The sequence below is a fragment of the Stegodyphus dumicola genome, chromosome X2, assembly GCF_044657685.1.
Source record: "Stegodyphus dumicola isolate Sdum_Otavi_A_Nest chromosome X2, ASM4465768v1".
NCBI classification, from domain to species: Eukaryota; Metazoa; Arthropoda; class Arachnida; order Araneae; family Eresidae; genus Stegodyphus; species Stegodyphus dumicola.
In genome coordinates this window covers 75,589,516-75,614,767 of record NC_140781.1, presented here as the reverse complement: position 1 = coordinate 75,614,767, position 25,252 = coordinate 75,589,516, and the positions used below count along the sequence as shown (strand labels likewise).

Here is a 25,252-nt window from a genome sequence, read left to right as displayed (position 1 = left end):
TTTCAACATTCATTTACAAGAACAACAACAAAAAAAAAAAAACTGTAACCTATTTCCACTAACCAAAAGAAATTCGAAGCGTAATTATGCATTGAAGGGGGGGGAAGAACAAAAAAAGAAACACGCGTTTAAAATTTGTTTCTTACATTGACTTCAAAGAAAAATGTGATTTTAATTTTGAAAGTATAAATATAGTAGGAGCTGTCATAATTTCAGACTATCCACATTAGCTGTAATAAACTTTTACTTTTTTCAACTTTCTATATCGAAGCAAACGTCCTAGCATTTTTCGGTGCGGAAAGGGGAGGAAATTAAGTGAATTCTCCGTTGGAATCGATCCGCCTGCCTTCCAACTGCTGGCTAGGTTTATTAAGCATTAGACCAGCTGTCTCAAATTCATTGCGTGCGGGTTGAATGTACGGGCTAACGTAAATGTACGGAAACAGTTAACGGGCAATATATGCATTTACATAATCACATATACTTGTATATTATATTACGAAATGAAAATTTTTTTAACAAAATAAAAACATTAAAGCATTTTAAATTAAATGTCGCTAACTAAATATTTATCAAAACACACATAAAGAATATTATAATATTGCAAAGGAAAAAAAATAATTTAGATTTACTTTCGGTCTGAAATTTTCAAATCTTTTCTATCTGAAATGCAAAGTTTGGTACCTTTAAGACATTTTTATTGATTATGCTTTGTAATTAAGTTATATTGACAGCTAAATATTAAATTCTTAGACTGACATTTCTATCAAATTATTCTATCATGTTTAATTAATCATTAATTAGCTTCTTTAACTTAAACCAAAAATAAAGACATTATGAAGACTTTCTATGTTTTCAGAGAAAATTTACCAAAAGCGAGAAAACTTGAAAATAAATAACAACAGTCTTTCTCTTATTTATTAAATTTTCTTCGATGCCTAAATAAAAATATACATATTTGTATGCAAATAATCATAAATTTCATTATTTCCTACTACAGTTTGACACTTGATGTAGTTTCGATTCTGATAAAGTTATAGCCTTGGAGAGAAACTATTAAAAATTATCTTCGTTACGGATTGTAAATGCTCATCGGCCAATCAGATTCTTTTTTCATTATTTTTTAACTGTGAAATAAAGCCAGTCACATACAAATATATTCCCGGATATTTCCTAGTGCAATTCTTATTTATTCTTAGTGCGAAAATTCGTAATTGAGCTATTTTAATTTTAGACAAGCATTATTTTATTTTTAACAATAAAAATTAATAAAATCCGTTATCTCCGAAACTTCGAATAAAATTTATGTCTCACTGTAAATTAATAAGCTTTATTTATAGATTTTCTGATGCTTCGTTCATGTTCGTTTTTAATGGGTAATCGTTTTTAATGGGTATGAAAATAGCTAATATCTTGAAATATTTGAAACAACGTATTTGCAACAAAGACATAACTAAAATGTCTTCGCAGGCCACATAATAAAATAGCTTTGAGGGCCGCATACAGGCCACCAGTTTGAAACCACTGCACTAGGTTACAAAAGGACACTCGGAAAGAGAATACCTTTAACTTCTTGCGGTTTTGACTATTTTCATGAATTCAAATGACAACGAGTTATTGAATGATGCTTTTTTCCTCTCGCTTCTACAAACAGATATATGCCGTGAATTTCGATACTCTAACTTTCGACATTAAGCCTAGTGAGCTTCGGTACTCTAACTTTCGACATTCAGCCTAATATTACCTAGAACTACACTCGCTCTGTTTTTGATTCTGGAAGGAACTACGTTGTACATTCGTACTAAATTCCTACTCTACGTATGCTGTGTATTTATAATATCATTTCTCATATTACTATGTATTACTGATATTTTAGTTCTTATGCTTTGATATAGTTCTGAAAATTATTTTTCGGCCCTAGGAAAACTAAAAAATTTCCCTGTATGTAGCTTCTTTGATTTATATCATTCAGTTTATGAAAGGTTATATGGCAATATTCTACTTGAAATAACAAGAAAATATGTGCATAAAAGCGTGTGTGACTGAAGGCTATGGAGAAGCGAAAACACGCTGTTCCACTAAAGTCTTTCTAGCAATCGCCATCTAATTTTGACACAAGTCCTCGTCAAGTGGAATGCATTCCGATAAAATTTTCACCGATTGTCCTGGGATTAAGACGCTGAAGGAAGTAAATTGTTAGGTAGGGTTAGCATTCCATAGCTTCATGGATGTGCGTTTAAGCACTTAGTTCTGTTATGTTATGCAAAATACTTTTTTTTAATTTTCCTTCTAATCAAGTCCTCATAAGCAGATAGTAGGATTTGCCGTATTCAAATAACTTAAGAACCTAGAAAAAACCTAGAAACCCTGAGAACCTTGAGAGAAGAACTTAGAAAACTTGTACGTTTGTTTTATAGATTCGATTTTCGTACTAGTAACGTTTATTTATAATGATCTCGTGAAACAGAAGTATCTTAGCCAGGAAGTATTATATATAGTGCGAAATAAAACTCGTGTGGGCACTCTTTTAGAAATGCAAAACGTGTGTCTATATTGCATAATTTGTTCGGATTATTAACAACTGTGTCGAATTAACAATATGGTTAACAATTCATTCAACAAATTACTTAAATGGGCTTCAATTCAAAATCTTTAAATGATTATTTTCTAAGCAGTATGAGATCTGCCATTTATTTATGAGTGTAGCGAGCTGACACAACCAAAGAAGTACCGTATTCAATTTATTTGAAATTCCAGGCTATATGCAAATAAGTTACAAGATAATGTTCGTTGATTTGAAAAAGAGATAAAGCAAACAAACAAACAAAAAAAAAAAAAAAAAAAAAAAAGGACGATGTACAAAGTCTGAGAAAGTTCCTGCCCGTTAGTCGGACGTTTAAGTTCTCAGACGGTTTCTTCGTGCAAGCTGAAGTTCTTGCGTAAGGCAAACAGCCTTGCTGCCTCTCCTGGCCGCAGATGGCAGTTCCGAGCAAGTTGCTGTCAAATTAGGTAGCGGAAAATCCAGTTACCGGTTGCTACTGGCTACTGGATCTCTCCTCAGAGAGATAAGAATGTTCTTGATAGAGCGAACAAAAAAAAAATTGCTTTCGGCAGCGCTGAAACACAAGAAACAAGGTTTCTCTCCTTTCCACTAAACTAACTTATTCGCTCTCTGGAGCTGCGTTCACTGTTTTAGTTCAGGACTTCCTGGACGTGCGGGGAAGACTTTCTGAATTCTCACTGGCCCCGAATTTTCAGAGCATCTCCCGACCGGCGAGAGCACCCTGATTCTTTGCGGCTATAATGTCGGTAAGCCTGGGAAAATTTACATGAGAATTCCCAAGTTCCGATCTGGAACGTGATCCGGAATTCATCTGTGTCTAGGTGTTCGGTGACAGGCAGTCGATACATTATAATACACCTATAAACAGATGCATGGGAATTTTGAACGAAGGACTCCCAGATTCAAGTAAAAATGTTCGCTTTCGGACCACCATGAAAGGGAAAAAAGAATGGTACATGATTAAAGGTCACGTTCAACTTTTCCAAGAATTGCTAAGGAGGTCGTTAGAAAATAGCTTAAGACGTTTCATAAGGTTTGTTACTTTCAACGTTCTCTTGAAGCTTAATAGAATTTATATTTTGAGATGAAGCAGCTACTACCATGCTAAATAATACCCAGTTTGATAAAAACATTTCCTTTGAAAATGCAAAGCGTTATTTTTACTGTATAGTTTTATAAAATGTAGTTAAATCTTAGCTTATCAGGAGATTCATTGAATTTTTCACGGTAGTACGAAATATGGAAAATTGCAAGACAGAATTTCGTTGTTATTATTTAATTTAGTTAGTAAATACTTATTTGATCGACTGAAACTTAGTGAGAAAGCATCAAAATATGCTTGTTGATAACAGGCTACAGAATTTTTATGTATGCAGTTCATACTTTTCAGAATGTTTTATAATAATTGCCTTGAGCATTTTTATTGTTTTATATTATCAAAGAAAGATCTGTGAAATTACCTGTGGTTTTACGTTAAACATAGTATTACTTTTAGAACTGCAGTCTAAGAGAGAAATAAGTGATTAACTTCCGAGTGTATTTTTCACGATGAACTTCCTACGAACAGATGGAAGAAACCATAAAGCCAAGTAACCAGTCTGTTTACTTTGGATCAAGTCACCAGAAGAATAAAACATCTCTGAATTTATTAAAATCTGCTGGCAAGTATTTGAAATAATATCCTATGATTATCTGCTAGGCCATTAATAAATCCATAAAGATTAGAGTGAACAAATTCATTTCTTAGACTATGTTATAGTAAGTTTAAATAGTTTCATAGTATTAAAGAAACGAAATCGAGTTAGTTCTGTAAAGTTTATGCAGTTTTCTCAATAAGGTATTTGTTGCAGTATTAGCAAGGGATATGATGTAATAATAATAATAATAATAATAATAATAATAATAATAATAAATTATATTATTCTACGTACTTCAATTACATTCTCAAAGGAAATGGAGAAACGCATTTCCTTAATAACTTATTTGGAGCTGCATCCGTTTGATATATAAACATTAAAAGCAATATATCGTACTATTAATTTAAAAAAACGACACCATATTAAAAAGTTTATACATTAATTGAGTGAACTGAGTGAGCAAAATATCAACGAGACTCTTCACGAAGCATAAAATAGTGCACGAAGCTGATTAATATCATTTTCTTGTAAAACTACCTGCTTTGCTCTATTTACTACTTTCTGTACAAAAGAATTGCTAAAACATGTATCTACAAACCCTCTCCCTGGAGTATTTTTGAAATATTCAGAAAGAAATGACTCTTTAGTCTCTTAAAGACGAAAAAACGTAAGAATTCCTTTTTCTCCCAAATTTTACTTCTTATATTTTACAGTTTAATAATAAATGTATCAAAGTTTTCTGTTTAATATGTCTACCTCCGTTTTTTATTTGAAATTAATGCTGCCACATAGCGCAAGCAAAAAATGTCGAAATTTCGGGGAAGTTATAAAGAATACCAATATATAACACTGTTATTTTTATCCGTAATTTCATTTAATTTCTTATTCACGTTAAGAAGATGTAATTCTTTATTCGTATAAGAGAGCATTTAATTTGTTATTCATTTAAATTCTGTGAAAAGAGACGTTATATTTAATGCATACCTGAAATCAAAAATGAAATTCAAATTACGGTTATGAAAGGAACTCGTAACAGCTTCTGTCTGAATACAAGATCTTTTATAGTCAGTAAAAAAAGTTCTGTATGTTAGTGACAGGCTTACTTAATATGGTAATGTTCCGACCTACATTCATTTGCCGTACGTCACCCTAACTACCGTCGCCTGTCCCAAATCGAAAATAAAAGAATTTTTGTATAATTAAGGTGCACTCGAAGGGAATTTTTCACTTGATTCAAGAACTCATTTTATACGTTCTTCTAAAATTTCAGAACAAACGAGTTCTTTAGGAGAGTGAGAAAGCTGACCCTAATCCTGCAGTACGAAAACCATAATAGTTTCAAGCGACTTTAAATCTTATCGATAATGAAATGAACATGTTTGATGACATTGATTCGAACAAGAGGTAGCAGTAACCAGGAAAGGAATGAAAAACATTCAAAATTCACAAGAAAGAGGCTGCTCACAGGCCTGTTATGATACATCGGTTCAGCCTTCATTATAGGATTTCTTCTGGCCTTCAAAGTTTCTTTCGTTGAAAAAAAAAATTATATCATAACTATGATGTAAATTCTACATATTTGAACGCAACAAAACTTTTTGTATCACATGCAATTCTCATAACATTTAAATTATGCAAACTAGTTAAAAGTTTCATTAAGTGCAAATAAATATGATCTTTACCTTTCTATTAGCGGCACTTGTCTTTTATTTCGTTGCAGCTTAAGAAGACAGTAGCGCTTTTGCTGAAATAAAGCATGGACCAATCAGCTTCCTTTTTCTTATACTTCCGGAATTTATTGTTTAGATGATAATTATTTTTTGGCACGTTTCTGCGTGTTTTAACATTGTCTCGACTTACATCATCTCAAAATTTGTCTTCAATTAACCGAGCTTTTAAGCAAACTTTGACCACTGCTGTGATCTAAATTTTCTAACTGAATTAACGCATCTTAAGGTACTAAACAGCACTAATCTTGAAGAGACCTCAACAGTAACGATTACTTCATTTTCTTTATTAAGAAACAAAATTCTTAAGGAGCACTTAAAATATTACATAAGGGAGATTACTAAAAGCTTTTAAAATGCGTTTAATGCACTCAATATTCATAGTATAACATAAAATAGCAGCAGTTATTTGTTTCAGTCTAGTTACGAGAAATCTTTCGACTAAGTTGAGAAAAATTTCGCAACTAAATTGAATTAATACGAGATGATAATTTTATAGATTTTAAATGTCCCTTTTTTTTTTTTTTTTTTTTTTTTTAACTTATACATGAAATGCCATGTTTGTCACTTTCGTGATAATTTCTATTTTTTTATTCTGTATTTCAGAGGAGTTTTTGTTCTGCTTCATAACTTTTAGAATTCTGCCCTTAAGCAAAACAAATAGCTGCTTGTTGTGTGACACACAGCAAAAAAGCACGCTATGTAAAGAAAGTAACTTGTTAGCACGTTTTTTTAAATGTAATACAAAGATATGTGGGTTTAATTTCTTTTTCTGAATTTGGCTGAATTGAATATACCATTTAATAGTATTTAGATATAGTAGCAAGATATTTAGTATATCACGATCAAAACTTAGATGCTTTTATATAGATCTTCTTTCAAACCAGAAACAGTATAAGATAATGAAAAATTCAATAGCTCTTTCAAGAACAAACCTAGAATGATATATATATTCTTAAACTCTTAAATTTTTAATTAATAATTTACATTTTGTTTAAAATGGAATAACACTGATTTTTAAAATGCTCTTTGTAGTAATGTTTATCTTTAAATGTATGCCGTGGAATTGATGACAATAACTGAACGGCTTTAAAGTTAGATAAATAATGTCAAAACTTCTTCAAAAATTTACTCTGGGTTATGCAATTTTATAGAGCCTTTATAAAGCGCTTTCTAGAAAAAGCATCTGAATATTACCTTAGTCAATTAGTTAGCTAATCATCTATCGACTAGCTTAGTCCAGTGGCTCGCGAACCGCATGCAACCCGCAGATACAATTCAGTATGTATTTGTTATAAATGTGGTGCTTTGCTTGTAATTTTAGAGCCATAAAGATATGCACCGGACTTTGCGAACTGCTATTGAAGGAAAGACAGAATGAATTTTATGGGGCTGTATCTTTATCACTGTATGCTTACACTTCAGGCTACGTGACTGGAGTAAAATGGGAGAATTTTTCACGTTAGTACAGGCGCTAAATTTAGTTTGCCAGCCGAGCGCTGGTAAAGCTTCAGTATTCTGATGTTTCCAGTCGTCCGGTTTAGGTTAAAAATAAGTTATTTAGTGGTTACTTCAATAATTAGAATTATCTGAAATAAATTTGAGTCTAAAATTTAATATTTTGCTGTGAATACACGTGAATTACGAAATATAGCCAACAAAAGTTTCTTGCTGTTACCAGTCTTCAGCTAGAAAACTGATATTAATTTTAATTTTTTTCCTTTGAGTTATTAATATTGTTGATTACATATACTTTGATAAATATTTAGTAAGTAAATTTAAAATTTAAGTTGTTGTTTTTTTCTAAAAATGTTTTTAATTTTATTTTAAAAAATTCTGGCCCATCAGCTGCTTTCAGATCGTGCAATTTAAGTTGGATACCACTGGTTAGCCTACTTAACAGTCACTCGTCTGTTATATGCTAGCCTTTTCTCTTATAACCTGAATTTAAATCTGAGATCGTAGTTGTAAAGGTGCAGCAAAGACTTAAAATAACTATAATATTAACTGTATTTAATGATGACCTCTTTGCCACCACATACTAATTTTACTTTTACAGAAATACTTGAAACCTATGTCTACTTACAGTCTAGAAAATATTTTTTTTACCTCTCAAGTGTTATAACTTTTTAATTAGTGTCCTCAGATCTTAATTTTTCAAATAAATATCGCGAAAGTCTTAATAGAAGTTAGTGAGAATAAAATATTTTTAAAAAATGCAACAAAATACGTCAAGTAGCCATTACGAAGCAGAAATAAAAATAGATTTTGAAATTAAATTTTGAGTTAAAATCAATAAGGGTAATATAAATTAAACTGATTTCTAACTATAATCTGAGGACGTAGAGTTTTCCAAATATACTTTTATTTCCTTTAACGGTGCTCATTCTCCATACAAATATTTTTAAATAGCTATTTCTTTTTACATTTATCAAACATTAATTAACACTTCACTTTTTAACACAACTTTTTTAACACTTTTTAACATAAAATTCGCAATAGGGTTTGCTTAATACAGTTGTGTACAAGGTGTTTAACTATTAAACCTTCCTTAAGCTTTGATAAGCATAACAATTTAAATAAATTTTCTTAAATACTTGAGCTTGGTGAAACTTGAAAAAGGAATTCTTCTAAAATTTTAATAAAATATACACTTAACATTGAAAATGCAGTTCTTATTTTATTGGTGTTGGCAAGCAATTCTCAAACTTTAATGTAATTTGCAAATGGTTACAGTAAAAAAAAAATGTATTTCTCACATATTTATTTATGTTACATCAAATTTAATTTTAATAGTCCGAGTTTCTTGTCACGCGTTACAGATACTCTGTATACTCACAAAAATATCTAATACAGATACTCTGTATTAGATATTTTTGTGATGCGATTTATTTCCAGTCCAAAAGAGCGAATGACAGTGCGTTTCCGACCAATTCGCAGAACCTCAGTACTTTTTGACATTTTCTTTTTTTAACCTCTGGAGGTACATTATTGATTTTGTGCCTGCATTACCACTCAGTACGATGAACTTATTATCCCTGCCCTGTTCAGTCTATTTGTACCTACTTCAGAAATGGGTTACAGTGTGGACAGAAATGGGTTACAGTGGATGTATGTCGCGTGAAAAGAGATCTCACATAGACCATCTCAAGCGTGTGACAAAAATTTTGGATAGTTATTTTGAGTTGATATAACACGACTAAATATGTGCCAATTCAATAATTTGTCATAATCATTTGTAACAGGATGATTCTTTTCGATTTACACGTATTATTAAGAAATTCTAATGACAGAATCAGTTTGAAAGTTGGTATACTGCCTTATTATGTATACAAACACAAATTTTAGATTTCTATAATTAATAGAACTTTTCTGATATAATACGTTAAAATCTGGTTGCTGCTATAAGCTTGTATATAGCAGCTTTTAAACCAAAACAAGATTTAATGGCTTTTAAACCAAAACAATATTTCTCAAAGCACTTTCATTTTAATTTCTTAGAGAGAAATATAGTAATATTTTCGCCATGTGCATGTGTTTCGTCTAATTTTCGTCATGTGCATTCCTTTGCATATGGAACAGGTAAAATATATATTATATACGAGGGAATAAAAAGAGGTGGAAGGAAAGAGTTAGCAGTAGGAAGACTAATAGTGCATCGAATTGTTAATTTGCAAGTGCTATGTTAATGAAATACGGTATAATAACAGCAATATTAAACTTTAAGTGATTAAAATAGCTTATAATCAAGTTATTTTATTGGACTGTTTAGTTTTTGCTGCAAAAAGAATTTTTGCTAATAACAAAATATAATGCATTCATGTTCAAATATTCTGTAAAATAATATGTAACGCTGACTTTAAATAAATTATCTTTGAAAAATAGAATAAGAAATAAAAAGTGATTAAAGAAATAAAAAAAAAGAAAACCGAGCTGCATTTTTACAAAAACTTAAATTTAATTTGAAAAAATTAAGATATTTTGTATATAATCTTGTGACAAAGTTCTTTACGTTTTGAAAACCCAGTCTTTTTCGGTTTATCAAATAGGTGAAATTTCTCAACTGACGTATTTTCAGGAGTTTCAGTCTGTTGCTGAATAATAAAAAAAGAGCTGGCATCCCCATTTGTTAAAACAGGTCACTAATCACTTTTAAATCAATTTCATTTTCTTTCGGTTCTTCATTGCATCCTTTGAGATCTACAATAATTTTCAAGTTGATAACTAATTTAACTGAGTTAGGAAAAAATATAGGGATCTCTGTCTTTTGATATGAGTGCTTTAACTTGGGAGTCTTTCTAAGGTTATTTTTCTTGCTTCCTTTATATAAATTGTTATAGTAAAAAGAATACTGAGGTTATTGAATTAAATTTGGAATTGAACCTAGGATAATATAAATACAATATAATATTTGATTTACTTGTCGATTTATAGTTTGTTCAGTCACCCTCTAAAATATCTCCATTGCAATTCTAACACTGAAAAGCATTTTCGAAAAGCTTTAAAATTCCCTTACGGAGCAAAATCGTTTCAGTTTCTCTTCCATTTTTAGGGAAGAGGAAGAAGTCGCAGAGAGCTAAATCTGGTGAGTAAGGAGAGTGAAAGGCTAACATCAGGTTACAGAGTCCCAAAAATTACTGCACAACAAACGCATTCGTGAACTAGACTTATGAATGAGTAATCTAGCTTATGCTCAGTTTATCTGATAAATCACGTTGTCATGTATTCTAAGACATCACAGACCTCATCAATCTTTAGCTTAAGATCTTTTAGGATAATTTCACACTTTTTTGCATCTCTCTGGAGTTCTGCTGATCCATGGACTTCCGCAGAGGTCACAATCGTCAAGTGTTATTCAGCGAATTTCGAAAAGGTTAAATCTATTTTAGTCCAACAGCTGGAGAAAAATGTCTTCGACGATAGCTTGTTGAACCGTTTAAGAAGTACTTTCAAGTTCGCAGCAAAATTTTAGTATACGCGCTGTTCTTCCACATCTCACATTTTAAAGACCGATAAAATTGAAAAACGTACGAAATCTATTGTTTAAAACCCCACACAGCGAAACTAATGTGCTGACCGAATTCGGCACATTAATGCAATTTTCGACAGTTGTATACAATGCCCTGGAACAGGAAAAATAAGCAATATGAAATGGTCCGTGAGTTTTTTACTATTTCCGTGAACTTTTGCTGGTACAACTTAGTATACTTTTTGTTTCATACAGTTTTAGCAATCTGAAGCATGCATAACTCTTTTTTTTTAACTCTAATTTGTCTTAATCTTTAACAAACTCGCTGTAAATAACGCTTTTGTTTATAGGCATCTTTTGAACACGATTCATTAAAACAAGATCATGCACTTCCCAGTTTCTATGTTGTACAACCAATATATAAGAAGAAATTATTTGAAAAAGTCATTCAGTTTTCTACAATTCCTTTTCTTGCTAAATCAAGTAGTCAGTTACTGGAGAATATCTAGTTGTAAAAAGGAACAATCAAACCAATAAGCTTATAACATAAGAAGTTGTAACATGTACAGAGTATTTGAGCACAGCGGTTACAAACTTTCAGGAGAGACAGAGTACACTTAGACGATGGAAAATCATGTAGCAATACATGGTCGAAAACGCTTTCCTGGCCAGGTAGTAACGGCACAAAACACAAGAAACAAAGAACAAAGTAATCACAGTTACGCACATTACAGCCTTGATCACATTTTGCACATTACATTGGATCGTTAGAAGTGGTCCGGTGCATTAGCCAGCAAGATCGCTAGACCTCACTTGCCACGTCCTCTGGGGGTACGTCAAGACACTGGTGTACGAAACCCTCGTTAACAGTGCTGAGAAACTTGTTACGCGTATCGTGGTAGTTGCTGGGGAAGTCCGAGACACTCTCGGTATTTTCCAGAGTATCAGACCTTCCACACGCCGGAGAAGTTGTGAGGCCTACATCACGTTCCAGCTCTTAATTTCGAACACCTTCTTCGATGACGAACGTTGTCTGTTTTTGTTCTTATTCCTTGGTTTCTGCTGTATTAAGCGTAATAAACATGTTTTCCTTTGTTGTCACTACCGCGCCAGGAAAGCGTTTTCAACTTTTGCACTTCTTTAAGTATTTTAAGTAAACGCGCTCGCTTACGTAAAAATAATGAGTTATCCCTGATCCTTTTCATTATCATAAAGATAATTGTACTGCATTTATTGTGAATCAAAGGTCCAAGATTGTTGATCAACTTATACACGTAGAAGGGTGAAATGTTACTGATTATTATCTTTATTTCGTTTGCTCTACTTAAAAACTTAAATCAAATATTTTTTTTCAGTTACTTACTGATAACTTAAAATTGAATGTTCACTTAATCATACAAAAGTATCACAAGAAACAAGCGAAAAATATGGTGAAATAGCATGTATTGCGTGAGTAGATAACCAGAAAAAACATTTTTATTAGACTTCTCTGTCTCTCTTTGTACCTCCTTTTTTGTTGTTATTGTTTTTAAAGTTCCAGTGCTTTAAATCCTCGGTGTGTAACACTGGAAAAGCGTTCATTATACACTTAAATAGTTTTCTGCGATCATTTTGCAAAATAGTTTCCTATTTAAGCGGGGAAAAATCTGAAAGGTTCAGATTTTAAATTACGTCCAAAAAGGCGTTTTTTAACGTTCTGTGTGTTACCTCTATTTATTAAATATCATGTTCTACGTACTGAAACCATAAATTCAGTTTAACAGCAATATCACAAAATAATTTTAAAATGAGCATATCTTTAAAATTTCTGATGCAGAATCTTGCGCACTGTAGTTAAATTTTTTTTTTTTTTTTTTTTCGTACAGTGTTGCCATTGTTCGCTTTGAAATCGTTTAGTTTGTTAATCAAAAATTCGTTGAGGAGTTACAAAATATGAAATCGATAATAAAACAAATTTCAAATTCAAATTAGGTCTTTCATATGCCCATATTCTATGGAAGATTACGTTATTCAAATTTTGATGGCTCTAGGTACCGTATTTAACATATCTGATATTTTTTACAAGAAGATTTTTTTCCTATTGTGAAGATACATTTCCCATGAAAAAGCAAAGCTATGTGCATGCCGAAACAAGTAGCTTTTGATCAGTGGTAGCTAGCTATAACTCTCGGATTCGTTACTTATAGCAAGGCACACGAAGCCAAAGTAAAATCACTAAATTATACTGATTACTGATTCGTAAAGAATCATTCCTGTATCAAGAAGGAAGGAATGATTTTTTGGAGTAGCCTTTAGAGGGAGAATCTTTCCCTGTTTGCAGTATACGACAGAGATAGAGACAGAAGTCCAGTCATTCAGCCCATATCAATGAGAAGCTACTAATTAATATATCTTAAGTTCTATGTATAATGACTCGAGAACATGTATTGAAACTTAAATAAGGACACGTAAAATGTTATATAGTTTGGAGAAGAGAGGAAGACAGCAGTAGGAAAAGTAGAAGGAAATTTCTGTTTATAAAAATGGTGGTACATATAGAACGGTACAGAAAAGCGAGAGCAGAATATCCTGTATGTCGCTACAGCATAAAAGTTATTAATATAATAAAACTTTGCTTCTGTCAAAAGTACAGGCATTACGAGCAGTAAAATCTCGCCTAGCGAACAGTAAAATCACGTGAAGAATAAAGAACTTGAAGAATGAGGAAGTTCGAAAACGATTCACTTCAGTTCTTTTTTTAACCAACACATTTTTACAAATGTTCTTTTTTCGCCGGTAAATACGTGTTAAAAAATAAGACCACAGAATATCATATACCGAGAGATGAATTCCGAAATTAGTATTACGCAAAAGTTAATTTCCAAGTTCCTATGTTTTTTAGCCCACCAGCGGCCGAGCGGTAAAGACGCTGAACACTGGTAGCTCGGTCCGACTTTCGAATCCCGCGAACGGGCTGGCTGCATGGGCGTTTTCGTGGTTTTCCCTATGTGTAACGTGTATACGAGACAGTTTCTCTTAGAAAGTCCTCCACGAAGGCATCCCTCCCTTTAGGCAGATAGCCCTCGTGTGCTTTGCCATAATTGAATAATCCAATCCAATCCTATGTTTTTTATGGAATTATTTTAAAATTTGCATAGAATGTGTAAAGTTTCTTAAAAGAGATTGAACTGCCAAAAAACATCAAAGCTTTATAACTAATTACAAAATTTTGCACTGCACCCCAAGTTAACATTTTCCATTCTATGGGGAAATTAGGCAGTGGATTGCCACTGATATCTTCGATATTATAGAAAAGATTTTTCTAACATTTTAATCTTTGACGATCCACTAAAAATTAAAGTCTGATAGTCGCTACTGCTAGTCTTGTAGTCTGGTAGCGCTTCGTACTTTGCTGTAAGAACAGTCTCGGGCAATACCGTATTTAGTCATGTATTTTTCGCCTTAGCTTTTTAGCACAATGTTGGGAAACTTTTTCATATATTCATGCAGTTTTTCTCTTCCTCAAGGCATTCCGAAAGCGAGTCTCTCTAAATTTTAAAATGGATTCGATTACGTAGTGGTTGTTTTCGTCTTAATAATTGATTTGCTTGTGGATTTGGGTGCATGGGTTCTGAGTGATGAAGTAATAATAGTAAAGAGCTTCAAGAAAACGGGATATCTAATGCTGTTGATGGTTCTCTGAAGATCACTGCACGCAGGAAGACATACTTAATGGTGACGAAGAAGATGACAAGGGTAACGACGGTTACTACTTACAAGCTGTAGCAGACGGCATAGCCTGCGGTTCCAGCTTAACTGAAGGATTTGAGGCCTGCGGAGTTAGCAGTAAGCAACAATAAGAGCGGGCGAGATTCAAGATTTATGTAGTAATGTAGAAATGAGGATATCTGATTATGTATTGTTACGTTACTATTACTATATATTCTTATTAGAATGTAGATTTTTTAAATAAATAATATTGTAATAATTTCTGGTCTTTTATTCATGAACACTTGTCATTTGTTATGTTCTTATTGCAACTGCGTTCTTCTTAAGTTGCATTATTCGCATAATTTCCCCGCCTAGATTTTCGTTCGATCTAATTAGTAAGAAAAAGGAGAGAATACGGGAGTAAATGCAATATTCATTTTTTCGAACTTCCTAATTATTCAAGTTAAATTTTAGGGCTATTTATTTCGAGTGATTTTATCAGAAAAGTTCAACATGTATGTTTAAAAATAATTCATATTGATAAACATGTGTTATCCGGCCCTGTTGTTAATCTCACATTCTGCTAATTTTCTGACTTTTGTTGTCTCAGTGAATCTTGAAAGTTTTTACTTTACTCTAAATTGCGATTTCTGTTAACAGAATATTATTTTGATCGTTTGGATTCTTATTTAATTTATTTGTTTATCTGTGACCGAAATAGACGCAAGTAAAATTACTATTATCAGGGTCTTGAGAAAAATGAGAGAATGCTTTTAGTAACTTTTGAATTTAAATTTCAGTTTATTGTACTCTCTGTCACGAACAAGCATCTGATAACAGTAATTTTAAATTCCGAATTTTCTTTAAAAAAATGAAGCTATAAATAAAATCTGAAAGCTTTCAGATTTTATATTACAACCAAAGGAGCATTTTTTTAACGTTTTGTGTATTACTTTTATTTATTAAATATCATATTGTTCGCACTTAAACCATAAATTTCAATTCAACAGCAATATTGCAAAATAATTTTAAAATGAGCCTACCTTTAGAATTTCCTATTTCTATGAAATCGGTAATAAAACAAATTCCAAATTAGGGCTTCCAGATGCCCATATTCGGTGGAGAATTACGTTATTCAAAATTTGATGGCTCTAGGTATCGTTGTTTCGTCACAATGCGAGAAACATACATACATTATGCAAATTTTTTTTTTATTTAGTTTCTTTAAATATAACATAGGGCGATAATATTTGGTGGCAAGAATTTGAAAAGTGAAACGGACCTTTAAAGTTTTCGGCGCAAAATGCCAAAACAAAATTAATAGCCCTTTCTAAGTAATGCCCTTTGGGCTAAAAGTTTAAAGGAGTTCGCATATTCTCATTAATTACAGCTTGAAACTGATATCTCTCATCTCTCCATCTGGAGTTATTTGCTAGCGATTGCGTTTAAAATAAAACAGAAAAATTCTGAAAGAGTTACGCAAATTAAACGATTACTTGTACCGGTATTTTGCTAATTTTAGACTTACTGAAAAATTACAGTATGTTTCTAAAAACTTACGGCGTGTGCAAAATTATATGACTGTAATTTCAAGCAATCACAGTGGAGCTTTTAAACCATTACCAAAAAGCATGATTAGTAAAGTATCTCAATTGTTTTATTTTTAAGTAATGGGTAGAAGTTTAAACTGCTTTTACTTTTAATTTTTAAGTATCTGGTATCTACTGATATGGATATAAAAATGAAATATGAAAATCAATAACATTTTCCAACAATAAAAAGAACATCACGAAGTAGTTACAACTGTTCTTAATTGTCCCCTTTGCTCTCCAGATTTGGCTCCTGCGAGTTACTTTCTGTTTTCTAAAGCAAAATCTCACCTTCAATGGTACCATTTTGAAAGTATTTGAAGAATTCACAAAAATGAACGAAAGAATTCAAAAGCATCCCATCAGTTATAGCATACCGATAAAAATCAGAAATTGTATAAATGCGGAACGACATATATAATATTAGAAGGAATATATGCAGAAACTAAAAAATGACTTTCCGATACTATTTGTATGTATCTGTACAAATTATCTATGTTGACATAATGTAAAAAGTGAAAGATGAAGGTCTATTTGCAGTTTAGGCACTAAAAATATATACATTCACTTAATATCCTCTTCTGTCTATAAAGGTCACTGTATTTTCCGAAAGGATTTTTTAAAATTTATAATCCGCGGTAACCTTCCTAATTATTTTTTCGTTTCATTAAAATAATTTCTGTTATAATTAACTCTTTATACTTAATTTGGCTCAATATTACTTGCTGAAATTATTATATCAAAGGAGTAAATTGTACTTCCAAAACTTATAACTTATGTGTCATTTAAAAGATCTTAAAATTGGGCTTTATCTGGTTTTCTGCAACTTGTAGGGTTTTACATTTTTTTTTTTTTTTTTTTTTTTTTTTTTTTTTTCCAGTTTATTTTAAGACAGCCTTTTCTTATACGTTCTTATTTTCCTACCCTACCAGAACGAGTTTTCATTTTAACGCTTTAAGCAAATTAGGGAAGAAACTTCTATCTGAGCTGACGTCTGAGGTACAGAGTTAGTTAGAGAGAGAGCATGGTTTGCATTTTGGCCACATTGCTGTTACGAGTTACAGCTTCCTAGTCTACGGCCGTGCTTTACGTGCCTGTTAGTGTACGTCGGTGATTTTTAGATAAGATCCAACTACACGGCAACAACTCTGGGCAACTTAGGCTGTTCATTCTACCTAGCACTAGTTTAATTTTATAGTTTCTGATTTAACTTCAAGCCAAAAATGCTGGCTTTCTGCACGCCCAAGAGGGGCCGTCTGTGAATATCGTGAGTTCAAACAAAAGGGCATTTTTAACCCTTCATCGGAATTGTTATTTACTCAACAAGAACTTAGCGAATTGTCGATACTGAGTTCTACTAGGCTTTGGCAGTTAAAGAACTTTATTTCAACTACAACGTTACAAACTTACAGTATTTCCTCCTATTATTTATTACTCGCATAGGTATTTAAAAAAAAAGAAACAATCGCTTTTTTAAGCTAATCTGAACATTATTCTTATGAGAAAGTCAGAATTTTTAATTTTTTTTTTCGCTCTCTTTGTTAGATATTTTTAAAATGTCGTATATTATTTTCCAAATGGGCGTAAATTTTAATTTACAGGAAAATATTTGTCATTTTTATAGCGTAACTATCTCTGCCAAACAGAAAAAGAGGCCTCTGTTTCCTCTGCGCCAGATGATGATTTACTTTGTTCTTTATTTTAACATTATACTCAGGTCACTGCATTTAAAATAGCTATCAAGTGTTGTTTTAAGCTCGATACCCCGTATGCAAACAAACTCAACTCCCACGTCCTTAACAAAAAGCGTCAGTAAAGTGAAAATATACTGTTGCTTACTTAATAATTAAGTAAATAATATAGTGTAGCAATTATGCTAATTTGCTAAATATTAAGTTTCAGCCTTTCACTTTTCTTGTTTCTTGCTCCAGCGAAACTCTCATCACTTTGGTGTTTTGACATCTGCTGTTCTCTAATCGTGATTGATAGCCGTTTAGTACGAGAGCGTTGAATATAAATTGCTGCACTTATAAGTTGAGACTATATATACCACTTTCCTATGTCTAGTGGAAGAGGAAGCTAATTTTTTCAATTACACTAAAGTTTAGTAGCGCTGGAGTTTGTAACGTAATTTGGTTTTTGGCTGTTTGCTAGAAGTTGTGCCAAAATAGCATTTTAGTTATTATTATCATGTTTCTTGTAACTTCTTTATACATATGATGACAATTATCCTCCTTAATATCTTAGTCATTGAAGATAGGCCATTAAATTGAAATTAAATTCACCAACAAAATTTTAAATTAGAGTTATATAACGTTTTAAACGATTATTTAAAACGTTATATTTCAAATTAGAGTTATATTATAAGAATTTTAAATTAGAGTTGTATAACTAGACTTAAAAATTGCCTCTATTATTTAGGTAAAAAGGAAAAGCAAGTCATTTAAGGGATGAAATATCATTCCATTAGAACCCCATTATTTTAGGTATTTTAACATTTTGCTTTCTTAAATGTATATAATGATCTGATATAAATTACATACTTAAATAAATTTATGAAGCCTAATTGGAAAATATTAAGATGTTTAATATTATAATTATCATATGGTTTTTGAGAAATTATCTTCTTGTATATATTAGTTTTAGCCGTTTTGTTCTTTCTATTAAGCATTGTGAAATGTCTGAGACAGCTTATTTTGAAATTCTGAATATTGACTATTATATCAAATACTGATTTATTTGACTTAGTTTGAAATGTTTGAAGCAATTGCGACTACGCTTCCAAAAAATTCAGTGACTGAAGCAAATATCAGACAATGTATGTTGCTCGAAAAGACAATTTTCCTACACACGTTCTTGTATTTTATTTCCGTATTCTTATTACCTCGCTTCGATTATAAGTGAATTTAAGTAAGAACTATTGCGTTGTCTAAAAAATGGGGATATTTTATAACTCATTAAACATGCTAAACGCCATAATAGTGTGTGGCATAATAAAATGATGTTAAAAGTAAAAAAGCCATAAATCGACTCATTCCTCTAGCCTTTTTTTAAAGGTTAATATATTAAAAATTACGATTTCCAATTATTTTCTAAAAGGATGGTATTAAAAGTGATTAATTTTTAAATACTAATCTTTTGTTGGTAGAATAGAATTGCTTTATGCTAAAGGAAGGACTTCTGTCTTCTATTTATGGTTAAATATTCTGAAGACTCATGTTAAGTTTCCTTAGTGATAGATTTACTTGAATTAACATTACATAAGAAAACTTACGACATTCCCAGCCAATCGCTCATTTTTATTCAGGAAAAGAAAAGAAACTAACAATGTTCAAAATCTTTTTTTCACTTCAGCTCGCAAAACTGTCATTATATCTCAATTAATTTGAATGAGCTTTAAATTAATATTGTACATTAAACGAATTACTAATGTACGATATTTGTTAGTTGTTAAATTAATATCGTATACTAAATGAATGACAAAATTCTCTTAATAAGACTAAGGATAATGTCATAAAAGTTTTGACAATTCAGAAAGAACGTTGGTCCTGTTATGTCACGGTTATGTCGCCCAACTCTGACTTTATTACAAGTATGGATTCGCATTTAAATGATCATTTTAAATAATTACAACTCAATATTTAAACTAAAAAATTACAGAATGCATTTTTGCGGAATTCGTGTTTCTTTAAAGACAATAATTATTATTATTCTAATGTCTATTAATTTTTATGATTATCTACGAAAATAGATGGTTTTTATACATTTCGTTGAGTAAATTATTAAATAAAAATATATCTTTAATTATTACCCTTTTGCACGTTAACTCTTTTCACTCAGTCTGATCGATTTTACCTACTTTATTAAAATTTTAAGATATTTATCAAGTAAATGTAAATTGAGTGGTAAAGCCCTTAAAAAGTTCAATGCCAAATATTTTCGGCGAGCAAAATTCGATTTTTTTGAAAATAAAATGAGTAAGTTCATTTATTGATCTCTTTTAAGGGACTGCGTGACATCAGTGAATGAAACTTAATGAAAGAAACCGCAAAGTGTTTAAAATAAGAGAAAAACCTGTGTTTTTAATTCTGAATTACTAAGCCTGCGAATAAAAATTTTAAGATACTTTGATGCATTTATAAATTTTTTCTTTAATACTTTTTCATTAAAAAAAAAGAGACTATCAGAGTAAATGAAGATGCAAGTACTTTTACTCTATCCTTTACTCCATTTTTAATAAAGTAACTTGATAAAAAAAAAAAAAAATTAAGAATGGTGTAAAGATAATCTATTAGGTAAATTTTTTTAGCTTAAATAAAAATTTATATAAAAGTGAGAAGAAGTTTGCAGACTAGTTTCACATACTAGGAATATTACCCTATTAACGCTGTATGTTGTTTCTCATTAAGCTAGACAATTTAAATTCCTGAGCAATTTTTCTTTCAAATAACACATTTAAATGATCGGAAAGAAAATATAAATATAATAAATTATGTATAGACAATTTTCTAATGTTCTTAATTATTCAGAAGCAAATTTGTCCAGAAAGCTGAGAACAAAATTATTATTTTTTTAAAGTTTTAGTTTTAGTTGCATTTCTCAACAATCGATCATCTTTTCCTAATACAACGCAAGAGAAAACAGCTTTCTTGGACATTCTTTCCCAAGCAAGCGAAAAATAGAGCAACAGGTAGAGATCACGAATGCAGGACAGGTTTACGAGGCACGCTGTTTAAAGGGCTTTTTGCGCTGGATAACAGAAACAGGCACTTACCTAGCGATGCGTCTTGCGTCGAGGAATTCGCGTGTGCCCACGGAAACCATGGGGTTGGCTTTCTGTTTAAGTGTCCGGTTAGAGGACCTACCGGTAGGAAGGCGGGAGGTCGCAAAATAGGCAGCTGAGTGTCCAGGTAGAGCCTTGCCACAGGATTCTGCGACTGTAACTGCGTGTCTTCGCAAAAAGGCGACCTCCTTTTGGGGTCGCTCCGACTTAGAATGCTAACTATGGAGAAAGGATTCCTTGCGACGCATGGCGTCGACTGGGGAGATGAAGAAGTCTGTAGGGAACTATCTGTTGATGGCGTTGGAGAGATTTTACCCCTCGATAAGTCCTTCGACATCGCAAGTCTTCCTAGTTCAAAAACAAAGTCTTGGGCACCATGACTTGATTTCAGTTTCAAAACAATTTCAAAATCGGGTCCGAGTCTTGTTAGTATGATATATGTTGATGTTTACATTTGTTCGGTCGACTTTGCAAGAAATGAATGGAATGCGGCCGGGTCAGCATGAAGCGAAATATCGAACATCATCACAAAGCCATCTTGTGCAGGTGTATCTATCTGACCGAGGTCTTACTTGTCAACATTCGATAGCTATTGGTCGGATCTTAGAAGTAGCCATGTGTTGCATTGGAGGAAAGGAACGACAACCCGCCCACGGGAGAAGGGGATTGGAAAAGAGTCCGCCTGACGTCATCGCTCGTGCAGGCAGCGGAAAGAGACCACCGATTCTCACAAACGCCGCTTCAACACGAGGAATCCCAAAGCAGCGATTCGTAGCTACGGCCGCTTATTCAATCATGCATTATGTCTACAGCATAGAATTATTTCCCCAAAAGATTGTTTCCCCCCTTTCCTTCACCCGTTTGGACGCCAAACTTTCCGGATCGTCCCTCTGGCACACTTGTCACGTTTCCGTACGAGGAAATTAAGGTTGCGAGTTTTTTAAATGGAATTAATATGTTTACTTATCTTCCATTCAATCACAGAAGTAGTGTACACCTTTATGCTTTTACGAAAACGCTTAATAAGAAATGCAAGATTTTAAATCAAAACAATTTGTTCCCTTTCTTTCTTCCTTTTTTATTTATTTTCTAGTATATATTTTAAGCAAGATTATTGATAGATATGAGTGAAGTTTTTTTGAAGATAAGCGTCAAATAAAAGGAAAGTAAATCCTGTCACTTATGTTATGTCATGATGTATCCCTGAGATCATTAACATTAGTCGCTAAGCTTTTTAACATTAGCATTAAATTAATAATAAAATTTGTCTAAAATAAAAATTTGCGAAATTTCAAAATTTCGTCAATTTCAAGTTATTTTATACTTAAAACTTGTATGATATTTGTGTTTATGGATAATTATAAAATATTTAGTCTGCTTTTAAGATTTTCTCTCGTATGACTAAATGAAATTTTCCTTCTCTGCTTCCCTGCTGTTAAGTGCATAATTTGCTCGTTTATTAATATTTAATATTCTTCAGTCGTAGAAAGACAAGGAAAAATAAAGTGTAAGAGATTTAGTTTTTCAAGCTAAAATGCATTCCAGAAAACAACTATGCAGTTTTTCCTTCAGCCTACTTTAGGGAAATCTATAGACAAAGTTGGCCTTAATTTAGGAAATGAACACTTTTAAACTTTTAAAACAGATGACTTCAATCTCGTGTTCAAAAAATTAATCAGTAGATTGCATTTTGCTAAGAGACTAACTCTCTTAAAATATTGCATAAATATCTCAAATAATGAAATTCGGATGTTTTGAAATGTTTGCCATAATGTTAGTAAATATATAATAAAACAAATTACAAATTTGGGCTTCCAGATGCCCATATTAAAATTGGATGCTCTAGGTGCCGTTGTTTTGTCACAATGCGAGAAACATACATACATTTATGCAGATTCTTCATTATTTAATTTCTTTAAATATATTACAGGGCGATAATATTTGGTGGCAACAATTTGAAAAGTGAATCGGACATTTATAGTGAACCAACGTAAAGTGCCAAAACAAAAATAATAGTCCTTCAGGTCAAATTGTCCCTTTAGACTAATAATAATTACTCTTTTTTAACATAAAATAGATACGAAAGAAATCATTCGTGCATATTCCATGAAACAACACTTAGCAATTAGCGATGTTATTTCTGGAAATATCTGAATGGTTTAGATGACGAGGTAGATGAGAAAACGTTTGATATATCCACATAAGCATTTAAATTTTTAATATTAAAAAAAGAATACTGACAAATGACAAGATGTTTGTGTCTAAAATAAGAATGATTTAAACTGTCACTCCAAACTCGTGTCAGGAACAGAATTTCGTAAAATTATCAAATCAATGGCTCACACGTTTTAAAAATTCAAGAATTTTTTTTTTGACTATATTTAAACTTAAAAGTGGGAGATCTTAAGCTTCCATTTAAAATTTAAGACCTTATAGTTTTAAGTTCAAAATTTTACGCAGCTTATTGTCGTTGTGAAGAGCAAGTCTGTTCTAAGATAGGTTACCTCTAATGCAATGTAGGATAGATGAGACTGCAATGTAGGGCCATAATGTGGGATAGATATTTTAATAAATTTTGAAATTTAGATTAAAGAAGTTTAATACGTCATTGATATGCAACAAATGTTTCTGGTGAAATATGCCTTTTCTTATTTGTTGAATATTCAGTTCTTTTCAAGTTTTAAATTTGTCTTTCATTCGCTCACAGAATTTGTACCGCTGTACTCCTGGATATCTGAAAGTCTTTTTTGTGAATCCGAAAGCAAGGAGAAAATACGAAGTAGAATAATTACAATTCTTTTATTAATTTAATGAAATAAAAGTTTCAAATTCAAAGTTAATTGCTCCCCGAAGTAATAATAAATGGAAATCAGAATTTAAAAATGAATTACCTACTTTTTATTAACTTCTGCAGTTTTGCTTAAAATTGATATATGGGTGAAATAGGGATGTCTATATTGCTTGTGAACAATCTTATATGTTTTCAACCTTAAAATAAATCATTACATTCAATAGCAGTTATTTAACGGCATGTATATATAACTGTACTCCATAGAATTATTTAATTAAATAATATTAGGAGAATAAGGGGACATTACCTCTCTGTTTCTCTCTCTCTCTGTACACATGTATGTACACATGTATATATATATATATATATCTGTCTGTGTGTGTAACCATTTCCCGGAACGAGAAATAGGTAGACTTATATATATATATATATATATATATATATATATATATATATATTAACTAAATTTATATTCAATTTACGTTCCCACTTAATTTCATTATCTATATATATATATATATATATATTGATATACACATATATCAAATATATACGTATCAAAATCCTAGTATCATTAGAAGTTTTGAGGCAGGAGACGTGGAAAATGTGCACTGCCCTCGCCGGGACTGGAATCCTTGACCTCTCGAATACGCGTCGAGTGTGCTTCTAATTGCACCACAAATAATAAAATAAAATAATAGTAATATACGCATAAAATAAGAATAAAAAATAAGAGTTGATAAAAAATAACTGAGCCAAAGAAAACTGATTATTAAAATATTTTTAACTAATACTAGATAAAAATAAAGAAATTTAAAAAAGTAAAATAATCTAATGTCATATAAATATAAGAGTAGTCCCAAGTTATATACAGGGTGGTTCAAAACTAAATATAAAAAATGTAAAGGCAGATAGAGGGGGAACTGAATAAGCAGATTTCGTATAGGAATGTGAGTGCGGTAATGCTGCATTAAAGTGCTAGCACGTAAAGCAGTATGAATTACAGGTTACTGAAAAGACAAGTAAAGACAAAAGGAAAAAAAATTAAGAATTTACGATAGGTGCTCGAAAGAGCGGCCACCAACAGCGATACAAGATTCACAGCAGCAGCGCATGTATCGGCGTACATTGGAAAAGACGTCAGGCATGTCGAACGCATGTCCAGCAGCAACAAGATCTCCTGAAAACTCTCGTATATGAAGCTTTTAATATGACCCCCAAAAGAAAAAATCCAAGCAGGTTAAATCAGGAGAACGCGGTGGCCAGGGAGTTGGTCCGCCCATCCTAGCCAGTGGTGACCGTAGACAGCGTCCAGGTGATTCCTGACGTTCCGGCTGAAATGAGCTGGGTTCCATGGTGCCTGTGTATAGAGCTACCCTTCTGTAACTGAGTTAAAAATTTCGGAATAGATTAAGGCTATAACTTAAAGAAAATGAGAAAGCTAATTCTTACTAATGTAACTCCCCCCCCAATAAGAATTTAGAAGGATTTACGACAGTGAAA

The 25,252-nt window shown here is 31.9% G+C and overlaps 1 protein-coding gene across 1 annotated transcript in view; it reads right to left on the bottom strand.

Annotated features, from left to right (window-relative positions):
• The window catches only part of LOC118179350 (uncharacterized), a 114,824-nt gene extending 93,377 nt beyond the window's left edge, over positions 1-21,447 (bottom strand). The window contains exon 1 of the mRNA XM_085809208.1: positions 20,950-21,447. Coding sequence (XP_085665334.1) covers positions 20,950-21,295 — 346 coding nt within the window. The 5' untranslated portion in view covers positions 21,296-21,447. The remainder of the gene's footprint in view (positions 1-20,949) is intronic.
• Between the last annotated feature and the right edge of the window lie 3,805 nt (positions 21,448-25,252).